At 39.3% G+C, this 12,026-nt stretch overlaps 1 protein-coding gene across 2 annotated transcripts in view; it reads left to right on the top strand.

Annotated features, from left to right (window-relative positions):
- aqr (aquarius intron-binding spliceosomal factor) overlaps positions 1–10,952 on the top strand; it is a 113,695-nt gene extending 102,743 nt beyond the window's left edge. For both annotated transcript variants that reach the window (XM_079833216.1, XM_079833217.1), the window contains 4 exons: positions 1,209–1,294; positions 1,532–1,697; positions 4,565–4,678; positions 10,620–10,952. In XM_079833216.1, the coding sequence (XP_079689342.1) occupies positions 1,209–1,294; positions 1,532–1,697; positions 4,565–4,678; positions 10,620–10,856 (603 nt within the window). In that variant the 3' untranslated portion in view covers positions 10,857–10,952. The remainder of the gene's footprint in view (positions 1–1,208; positions 1,295–1,531; positions 1,698–4,564; positions 4,679–10,619) is intronic.
- Positions 10,953–12,026: the final 1,074 nt, after the last annotated feature.

Genomic DNA, 12,026 nt, shown 5'->3' on the forward strand with positions numbered 1-12,026 from the left:
AGGTATAGATAATAATTCTGGGGATTTTCCAGCAGGAGATTTCCTGCTGGGCCTGTTTTACAGTGAGCATTTGAGGTATAAAGGAAGATTGTTGAGTTTCCAGCTGGAGATTCCTGTCGGACCTGTTTTCAGACTCTCACCGTTGTTGCCTCTATGCGTCTGAATAGTTTTGCTGATTAGGAGTAGGATTGGTGATACTCTGTCTGGGCGGGTTTTCCCAAAACCTGTATATTTAATTTACATGCTTTGTTCAACCTCAATGTAAATCCCTCCCCCTTTGGAACCTATCAGGTATGCTGTTTGAGTCAGACTGTTTTCGGACGACCTGCAGCACAGAGAGTTCTCATTAAAAGAATAACTTTGTTTGATCCCGAAGTCTCCTGGTCTTCATCTTCTGAGTTTCCTACACTTTAGAAGATAAAAGTTCACAACAGGAGTATCAGATGTGCGTGAGAGTTTTTAATCTGATTCGCACTTTAACAGGATGAGGTGACAGTCCATAACTTCAGGAATCTGGTCACACAGTTTGTGTGCAAACCTTCATTAAGTGCTAGTCTTGATGTCTGCCAACCTGCATCCTCCCTGTTTACACCTGGTATTAAGAAGTGTTTCGGTCGATCGAATCACGAGTGGATGTGGTAAATGGCGTCTAAAACGTTTTGAGCTTGTCCACTTTCAGACTTCCAGAGGTAGTTGAGAACACATTTGGCCGGATTGCTTTCGCAGTGTAAACGCTCATGTGATCGAATGCATTCGAACAGCCACAAAAGATGCCTACTCACCGCTACTGACCTAATGCATAAACATTACAGGAAGTGCACTAGCCAGACAGGATTTAAACTTTGTCAAATGGAGACCCAAGTTAGGTTTGAAGACAAAAAACGAGCCAAGCACATTGTTCTCTCTCCAGCAGAAAGGACAGCTTATTCTCTCTCTGTGTCTCCGGTCACGTTCATATGTAACTTGCGCAAGCATATTTTGTCCATTAGATCGAAAGATCAGAAAATCTCATACATTTACCCGCCAATAGACCCTCCCCTTGAAGAAATCAGGACAGAAGTGGTTGAAAGTGGACAAAAGAGACTAAACACCAGGTGTAAACGGAAATGTGTCTCCCCCTTCTGTGATCCGATCGACCAGAACCATCTTAACACCATGTGTAAACAGGGCCTGAGATGTCCTGTTTTTAAAACTCTGTTGTGTTGTAGGTGACCACGGTGGACAGGTTTCAGGGTCAACAGAACGATTACATCATCCTCTCACTGGTCCGCACTAAAGCTGTAGGACATTTGAGGTGAGCACTTCCTCTATTTAATTCTTGTTAAAAATGTGTTTTAAAGTAACAATAAATGACAAACATGGCTTATTTAAAACCTTTTACTTGTTTAAAAATGAGTTAATGTAACAAAACAAATCACTTTTTAAATAGACCAAGACTTTAAAACCTTTTGAAAAAACAATGATAACAATTGTATACAGTGATACTAAAACAGGACTGATGTTTTCTCTCTCCTGCTTCCTCTTTGCACAGAGACGTGCGGCGTCTGGTTGTGGCCATGTCTCGTGCGAGGCTCGGCCTCTACATATTTGCTCGAGTGTCTCTTTTCCAGAACTGCTATGAGCTGACGCCAGCCTTTAGCCAGCTGACCGCTCGACCCCTGCAGCTGCACATCCGGCCCCATGAATACTACAGCTCTGTGAGTATACGCACGTCCGACAGCCGCCACTTCATGTCTCCCCGTTGCTTTTGCTAAGGCTGGGCTCTTGGGTCGTTGGAGAAATTGGAATTTTGGAAATGGTTTTAAATCAATCCGTTGCAGTGGAGCGCATTAGTGCTTTACCTTTTTGCTAAAGCATTGTTTAAAGCCATGAACCAAACCAACCAGCTATGAGGTGAAGCACAACATTACAGATATTTATTTGATGCAAAAAAAAAGGGGAATCCCATTAAAGGGTAACTCAACCCCTGGTCAGAGCCTAACTCCACCCACTGGCAATATTTTAAAAATGCTGGAAAAGTGGGCGGAGACAGAGGGGACAAACCGAGGGCGGGGCTGAGCAGGGGGCCGTACACCTGAGACCCGCAGTGACGGATTGATTGACAGCTGTCAGACTCGCAAAGATGGAGAGTGACGCCAGCAGCTTTGCAACAGAGCGGCCATTCGAAGTAGAGGACTTTTCTCCGCCACCTTCACCTGAAGTGGAGGAGGGTGAATTGTCTGTAGACACAGACCCGTTGCCTTATCAATCGAGCCGCTGCTCAAACTGCGTTAACTCCCGATGCCGATGATGCTAGCGAAGCAGCCGCGCAAGAGAGAATGAGACCACTGACCTAATCTATGAACAGTCAAATCTTTATACTGAATGCCACTAAAAATAGATCAGACACATGCCATATATTCTCATTCAAATGAACTGAATCGATAAGCAGTGCCGGACCAATAAGTTCAAACATAATAGCCTATAATAAACAGATTTCCTCAGATAAAAGTTAGACTACATACGTCAGCACGTTACGGTATAGTTGTTCATTACCACAAGGGTTGGGAATCGTGAGAAATTTTCCGGTTCTGGTTCCGCCTAACGATTCCGGTTCAAATTCCGGTTCCATTAAAATAATTAAACAAATAGTGGTAAAGGAAAAAGGCACAATACGCAACTCAAACAATCATTTTTGTGTTTATTACTTGCTCTCAAATTAATTTACAGGTTGGCAATGTCAAATAAAGTCCTGTATTGAACAAATATTACAGTATTAATTAAGCCATTCTTGCAAAAAAAAAATTATTTATGGACATTAAAATTAAATATGTTCAAATAAACACCTCTGAAATTGTCTTATTACAATTTCTCTCTCTTTCTCTGAATAAAACCAAGTTATAAAATATATTTATTAGTTATATTTATTAATTAGTTGTATATTAATTACTGAAATAACATTTACCCATGTATGAATTCCTACCTGGCGATGGGGACGTGCAAAGTGCAGCAGTCTTCCTTAAACAGTTGAAAACATTGCATGTTTTGAGGTTGATTCCGTGCTGTAGAAAATGTTTTGTCAAATTGCTAATGCAGCCTCCTTTGCCTGTTATTAACTTTTCACATGTGATACATTTTTCTTCATCGTCATTCATTCATTCTTTGGAAATGAATCCATACTTATGACTTTCTCTTCACCATGCTAAAATATCTGACGCAAAACCGTGAATGTGTAGCGCGAGGGCTTTCAGTGCTGAACTGCGTTAATTGGTTGGACTCCTGGAAGCGTCAGGCAACGTAATTAATATTCATGATGAGGTGAGCTGTCGCTCGCTAAAGGATACGCTCCCAGCGCTTTGCACACACATTGCACCAGAACCGTTTTCGGAACCGAAACTTAGGAATTTCGCGCTTCTGGTATTTTTCAAAAATCAGTTTCGGTTCTGCATAAGAACCGATTCTCGGTTCCCAACCCTAGTTACTACGCCAACCACTTTCTGAGGGCGTGGTTAGCTCATGCCGGGGCGTGGCTAGTGAGCCGTTGGAAGAACCATCATACGTCACGATGACCAACAACTTCCAATAGGAAAATTCAACTGCAGTCGCCACCGTTCAACCTTAAGAGGGCAGCACTCAGACGGTTTTACACCATATATTATAGAATTAAAACACTTTATACACAAATGTCAAAATTTACTCGAATCAATGAACAGCATTAATAAAGCCCCAGTCTTGCAGATCATTAACTAAAAAAAGTTGAGCATTGCCAGTGACATTGAATTAAAAACATGGAGACATATAAAGTTATTCATTTGAAACGCATGAGTGTTTATACAAATATTTTGAGAGTGTAGCAACTAGATTGGTGCTTCATGGGAGTGGGCGGAGCTAAAAAGGTATTTCCCGATTTACTCGCTGCAACTCTTGATTGGTGGAATTTTCTGTACAGCATCATGGTTTTTCAGTTCAGTTTTTTCACCGCAAATTCAGCTGTTCAACGATTATTTTAAAAATAGGCTGAAATAATGCAGGCTGAGGGCGTCAATAAAAGCTTAAACCATTGATTAACAACCTCTGAGCTCACAGTAGGTCTTAAAAGGTTTACAAGTTATCGTTAAAAATGTCCCTATGGAGAGAATGAATGGAGTTTTTACTTCCAGAACTGTTGTACTCCATAGAATCTGTCTAACTTGAACTGAATATAGGCGTCACATCCAGATATACAGTATGTGAGGTTCCAGATTGAAACTAAAAATTTAGTGTGGGGTTTATTTTAGAAATGGGCTGTATAATCAGATTTCGGCCGCATTCGGCTGCTGTGTGAACATAGTATGTCCACTGTAGCTTTGACTCGAGTCTTTGTATCATCACATTTATATCACTAGGTTTGAATTATGTCAGTTTTCTCTCCGTCTCACTGTCTCTCTCTCTCAGGAAAAAAATATATATGCTGGCGAATTGTCTAATTTCAGCCTTCTGACCTAGCTAAAGAGAATTTTTGTTTCCTGGAAAAATTTGCTGAAGCCTCTCTCTCTCTCTCTCTCTCTCTCTCTCTCTCTCTCTCTCTCAATCTCTCTCAATCTAGACAGAGGAGCGTTCCGCCCAGCCTGATCAGGTGATCAAGGATATGCCAGAGATGGCTAACCTGGTTTACAACATGTACATGCACATGATTCAGAGCACGCAGCAGTACAGACAAGTAAGTGTGCTTGTGCTTTCAGAGGTATTTCTCATGTGCACTGCAGAGCTTTAAAGCAGGCCAGACGTTTCCATGAATAGAGCACAAATTGCTGTCCCATGACTTTAAGCAATAAAGACACAAACGACATGTTCCTTAGTAAGATATTTGTTTTCCGTCTTATATAAAATGATAAATGATGAACCAACTAATGACCTGTTCACACCAAGAATGATAACTATATTAATGTCCACACTAATGCACAATATGAATCTGTTTATTCTAAGCGCTCTGCAATTTTATCGTTTGTTGCTTTAAATGCTTGAGCTCGTTTAAAGGGATAGTTCACCCAAAAATGACAATTAATTTAAGTTGTGTTCCTAAGATGAACAAAGGTCTTACGGGTTTGGAACGACATGAGGGTGAGAAATTAATAACAGAATATTCATTTTTGGGTGAACTAACCCTTTAAAGCAGGATGGATTCTGATTGGCTGTCATTGTTTTTATTGTTCATCAGCTGGGAAAAAAATCACTTTGAAGGCCTGTACACACCGGGACGAATATCGCGCACGCTTATCGACAGCTTTTTTCAAGGGCTGTAATCAACCAAAGGAAATCTTGGTCGACTGAAGTCCTGAAATTTTCGACTAAAAATGACGTTAGGAAAAAAAAACGTTACATTAATTAGCTGCGCACTGTGCGCAGTACTTGGTAGCCTTGTTGTCTGCCTAAATGAATTATAAATAAACATAAAAAACTAGTAGGCTATTTGCAGTATATTAAATCATTTTTGACCTGATTATTTTGCTCTGAAATGAGTCTGACACACGAGTATGCGTTGCATCAGGTGCACCTGCGCAATATCATAACCTATGATTTCCCAAAATATAGTACTATGTTGACAACTAGTGATATCACAAGAACTTTTGAGGAATATGCAACATAATTTAGACAATTGTTTTTGTCATGTATTGTAATAACTGACAGACACTATCATTTCAGCCGCTCTGTGAACATAGGATCAGCTCAGCTTCGCGGCTGAGACACGAATAGACTATTAACTTAAAGCTTTTACTCTTAAACACAAAAGGCACGTCAACTTTAATAAAAAGGAATATTTGTTAAACAAGCCAGATCAAGAGCAGAAATGAAATAAAGTGCATAACTGAAAAATAAAGCAAAGGCTCAAAACTAATACAAACAGTGGCCACAGCGCATCGCGCATTAGGCTCCAAATAAAAAACATTGAAATATGGCAATTCTGATATGGTCATATAGCCTACTCAAAACAGACGGGGCAACCTAACACAGACAAGTTATCTTACCGTCTTTAGGTGATATGACATGTTTGTCGTCGAGCTGTGAAATGCAAACTGTTGCTTGCAAAATTTGCATTAGTCTTTTTCCCCCATTTTCTATTTTTAAAAAATGCTGCCACACTGCCGATGTCTTTGTTGACATGGTAGAAGAGGACTGACTAGGAAAACACTCTCACAATTAAATAAATAATATACAGCAAAGTAGCCTAACAGGGGTAAAACAGGGGTGCTCTGAAAACACCCCCATTAGCAATTAGTGCTTTCCACCTGATGAAATGAACGCAGCAAAATAACTACCAATAAGAATTTTGGTCGAGCCAGAACGTATCGACTAATAATCGACAAATCGACTGGGAGATTACAGCCCTACTTTTTCCGAGACGTTTTTGATTGTTCACACCCAATCGATTTGCACTGGCGATGCGCCGAGTGAACATGCAAATTCATTAAATGGTACACAATAGGGCTGGGTATTGACACAAATTTCACAATTGGATTCGATTTCGATTCACAAGCTTTCGATTTGATTTTCGATTCAATTCAATATCGATTACTTTAAATGTATATCAGGTACAATACATGGCCAATTTTCTCAAAGAAAACAAATCTCTGAACTAATTTTGTAAACTATGGGAGTCAGTTGGTACTACATTAGCCTACTAATATTGAAGGTAAAAATGAACTGATTTGTATACAAACACTTAAATTACACTAAATTATGTTTTTATTCATAAAATAATAATAAAGTTATAATATTAACTTTACAATTACATAATCATATTTATACACCAATTAGTTTTTTGAAATATAAACATTTGGCTGTCATAAAAACCTGCCAGATTTATTCATAGGCTACATACATGCATTCAATTGAAGAACATTAAAAATGACAATCAATATGTAATATGGTGCATATAATTATCAAAATGCTCCTCTCTAGAGTTATTTTTTTCTAGCTGATTAAAGCTGACTAACGGGTTTATGGACACTGGATATGGTTTTTCTAAGGTAAATGTGACGTTACATGACATTGTTTACTTATTAGCCATTTTACTTACGTCTTTCTGCGGTTAAAACACTTGAGCTATTCTATGTGACAAGATACGGATTTTAGTAAGTTATCCTGTATCTTTTAACACGCTTTCAGATGCTTATTAATGTTTACTTCGCTGTAACTGGTATTATGGTGGAAGAGAAGATCTGTTCATGTGCATTCCACGCTCTCTTGAGCTGAGCTGCGGCAGAGCGATCTCGCGCCACAGCGCCAAAGCGGTTTTTATGCTTTTGAATTTCGTTAAAAAAAGACGTAATCTGAAATCTGAAACTTGTTTTATATCAATAGTAATAAAGCACAAAGATTATTGTGATTTATTGGATGGGAGGTGCGCTACAATGTTTATTTCATTCATTAACTGAAAACAGGATGACTAATCGATTCTTGGGATTTAAGAATCGATATTGTTTTGTAAAAGTGAGAATCGATTAAAATCGAGAAATCAATATTTTTTACCCAGCCCTAATACACAAGGTGGTGCTTCGCCACTTTACGCTTCTCACACTCGCTTGTCACACAGAAGAAGAAGAGAGAGTATTTACGTGCTTGCCAAAATCATTCACACACTTTTTTCTAACTGGCATACAGCTTTAACAGCTCATCTTCTTCTTTGTGTACTTACTTCTTCTTTATCATATCAGTGTGTGCTCGGCAAGACCGTTTTGTGCTTGAGCGCCACCAAGGGGTGTTTTACTGAAACTTCAGCAGCTCCAGGCACGTGAACAAAAACGCCGATCTCATTGGTCGGGCAGTTTTTAACGTGCCACGTCAAAACAAAAAAGCGAATCCAAGGTGTGTTTTTTTTTTTTTTTAAATGACCCTTTTATGCCTGGCGTTTTGCGCGCCGTTGTGCACACTCACATTGGCGCTCTTTGTTTATTCACAAGGCGTTAAACGTTGGCGCGAAAATCGTCCTGGTGTGAACAGGCCTTTAAAGTGTTTCCAATGCTATCATTTCTCTGTGCAGATATCATTACAGTTTTGGTGTGAACGCTGCTATTATTTTATATTAGAACAATAACTTTTAATTGTTATCTTTATCGTTCTTGGTGTGGGTGGACCTTAAGTAATATGTCATATTTTATTTGAAAATAAATCACACATCAATGTTTTAAACTGTAATACAGTTTGGTAACTGTATTGTAAAAATGGCAGTAGAAAATAAGCATTGGTAACCCTCAAAGACTCGGCGGCCATATTTGTAATGCCTCTGGGCAGCTTTTTCAGGCATCCAAAAACATTTCAAAAAACGCTTGTCAAACTCACAATTAAATAACTTATTTGAAATCAGCGACAAAATCTGACATGAACTTTCTCATAAATGTTGTTTCTTATGCTCAAATAGCAATAAAAAGCGTATTTTTCAAGCTAGATGAGCAATTCGCAAGTCCTCAGGTTTCTATGGGAACCGGATCTTCTAACGGCAGCTGCAGTGATGCAATGACTTTACCTATCAGTGATTGGCTCCTTTACTTAGAAGGCGGGACTTATTCCACCATATGAAACTGGGGAGAAACTGCAACGCACAATAAGTAATAGGAGTAAACGGTCTTTTCAATATCTAAAGTCTTTGGTAACGCTTCATTTTACAATGTCCATGTTACACATTACATGTAGTTACTGTAGTAATAACAGTGCATTGTGCATAATTGCACTGTACCAAGGACACCTTAAAATAGTGTAACCACCACATTTTCTGAAGGTTAAGCAAATGTGACTGTTGAAAAATCAATAAAAATGACTTTCTGTGCCATGAAAATCGCACTGCAGGTGAATATGAGCGTGACATTGTGAAATGAACGGCTCGTTGTCATCTGGTCTGCAGTTTGGACAAGATGTTTTAAACTCAGTGGCTGAATTCACATGGGATGCAGCCGTGTTTTTAAATGCTGTGAGGAAAGACTCCCACTGGAGTGTATATGTGAAGGGAACTGAAGTTTCAATGCCATTTTCTTTTCACCTTCCTTCTTTATGATATCTTATTAATGAAGTGTTTATGAGCGCAGCACTGATATGTGTACCAGGGTAACCGCTGTATTTCTGCTTTTCCATAAGCACCACCTACTGTCAGAGTTTTGCGTTTTCATTCAGCCCATCTGCCTTTTTCTTCAGACCAACTGTATATAACATACACATGATCATTTATTACTGACGTGATGCTTTATCATATTAAAACTGTACGTTTTGTAGGACTGCCCCCTTTTCTAGTCGACTAGTAGTTGTTCATTTAAAGGATTAGTTCACTTTCAAATAAACTTTTGCTTATAATTTACTCACCCCCTTGTCATCCAAGATATCCATGTCTTTCTGTCTTCAGTCGAAAAGAAATGAAGATTTTTGATGAAAAGATTTCAGGATATTTCTCCATAAAATGGAAGTCAATAGACCCCAAACGGTTCAAGGTCCAAATGAGAGGTTCAGTACAGCTTCAAAAGGGCTTTAAACCACATCAAACGGTACCAGACGATCAATAAGGGTCTTATCTAGCGAAACCATCTGTCATTTTTTTGACGCAAATACGTTGAAAAGGTCACGCTAGACGCAGGCGGAAGTACCGAGTCAGTGTTTACAAATGAGCGGAAGGAGGACCGTATCCACATATTCAAACGTCTTTGCGCCTGCGTCTAGCGTGACCTTTTCAACGCATTTGCGTTTTACGTGACGTCTAGAGCACGCATCAATGAACAGATCAAGGCGAGCATTTGGGCTTATAAAACTTAAAAAAAAGAATACATTTTTTTAAATGACGCTAGATAAGACCCTTATTGATCGTCTGGTACCGTTTGATGTGGTTTAAAGCCCTTTTGAAGCTGTACTGAACCTCTCATTTGGACCTTGAACCGTTTGGAGTCTATTGACTTCCATTTTATGGTGAAATATCCTCAAATCTTTTCATCAAAAATCTTCATTTCTTTTCGACTGAAGACAGAAAGACATGGCTATCTTGGATGACAAGGGGGTGAGTAAGTTATAAGCAAAAGTTTATTTGAAAGTGAACTAATCCTTTAAGCCATTAGTCGAAAAAATCGCACATTAAATGAATTGAATTACTTTAATAAAGAACCGGACTTCCCATCACTACAAGGCAAACTTTCTGGAAGAGTTCGCTCTGGCCGGTAAACCCCTTTTAGCTACCATTGGTCTTTGACAATGATGTAATAGGTGGGTGTGGCTCTGAGGCTCCGCCTTCTCTTATATGTAATTTTTCTCCGGTTAATTTCTTCTGTTCAGTCCGGCGAGGTCCGATTCACACTGGAGAGCTGCTTTATAGCAGAAACTGAAGTTGTAATACTAATCTAAAACGACACTGATCTTACATGTTTAACACTGTAAAGCTTCTGCTTTAAAGCAATCTCTTGTATAAAGTGCTATATAATAAACGTGACGAGACGTGACTGGAGAGCTTGAACATGACATATCCACATCGCCGTGATCAGATGCTTTCTGAACAGCTGTTTTCTCACCGCTCATTTTGTTATTGAGAGGAAAGAGCATAGCACATATATTTACATATTCATCTAAACGATGTTCACCTTCTACCCCTATAATACTATGTTTGATTTGTCTTTCTCTTTGTGTTTGTGCAGCAGCACATCCTGGATCCTCCTCGTCAGGTGCGGAAATCAGAGGCGCCTGTGAAGGCCGATGAAGAGCGTCCTGAGACTCGGAGTCAAAGTGAGGAGAAGCAGACGGCCACTGAGGAAGAGGAGCAGCAGAAGATGGTGGTGGAAGAGCAGAAGGATGAGGAAGATCACGCCAAAATGCCTGAACACCCAGGTAGAGACAGCGACAGCGGGGACAGTGACGAGGAACAAGAGCCCTAGAGAAGCTTTTCTGTCGTCGTTTTTTAGGAATGATTGTTGGAATGATAATTTACCTTTTGTAAGAGGAGTTTTTTAATAAAATTGAATTAAAACTGCAAACGTCTTTAGGTCATGATTTTTATTCATTTTTCTTACACACCGTCATTTTCCCAGCGGCCAGTTTTCCCTTAGACGCTGTCATTATCCTGTAACAGTGATGTTTTAGTATCAGTGATACACTTTTATAGCTTGTGTTCATATTTTGAATTCGATTTTGTTAAATTGTCTCTTTTCATTTAAAGTTTAGTTTTAGATCAGGGTGTCCGCGGGGTTGTAAAAGGTAGTAAATGAAATTAGCCAAAATTAAGGGCATTAAAAAGTATTAAAAAGTAGTAAACGTCATCTGACGAGGTATTACATTTTTAGAGCCCAATTTTTTTTAGATACATTTTCAATTTGTGTTAAGTACAGGCCTTTTTTCTAAAATTTGCGTGGTTTTATTTATATGTTGGGAGTAGGACCTGCGCAATATCATGTGGTGTTCATTCGCACGCGCGCTGAAACAAACTGGGTCCGCGACTGGCTTGCTGCCAAACATGTACGCAAGCTCGCTTCCATTCAGTAAGTAAAGCATGGGGAAATGCAAGTTTTCGGACCTCTGGCTGGAGGACTCCCGATTTAAAGACTGCCTTAGGCCAGTAGTTTGCAACAGCCGCGAGGCTTATTGCCACGTCTGCAAGAAGACAATAACTTGGGTGGGGGTGAATGGCGTCAAATCGCATTATGTAAGTTAATCAAATAGCCACCAAGATGCGCGGACGTAGCGAGCAGCTTCCCATATCAATGTTCTGCGCTACGGATGCATCAACGACCTCAACCTCCACTGCTTTGCCCTCAACCCCGACTGCTCTCCCGATTCAAACCACTGCCAGCATATGCTATAATAAGCTATAATTAAAATGATTATCAGTCTATAATATGTCAGAACACTACAATGATATCAGTATTATCAGAGAGTAAGTGCAGCTTTATTTTAACATATTTCAACAATTTGTTTAACACGAAATGGGCCTATACTTCTCTTCTAATTTGTTTCACAATATGGGCCACAAGAGAAATATTAAGAATATAAATTCAGACAGTTATAGGCTATACGTTATCAGATTTATATAAATAAAGAGATATCTCTTG

The sequence above is a fragment of the Gobio gobio genome (assembly GCF_949357685.1).
Source record: "Gobio gobio genome assembly, chromosome: 13".
NCBI lineage: Eukaryota > Metazoa > Chordata > Actinopteri > Cypriniformes > Gobionidae > Gobio > Gobio gobio.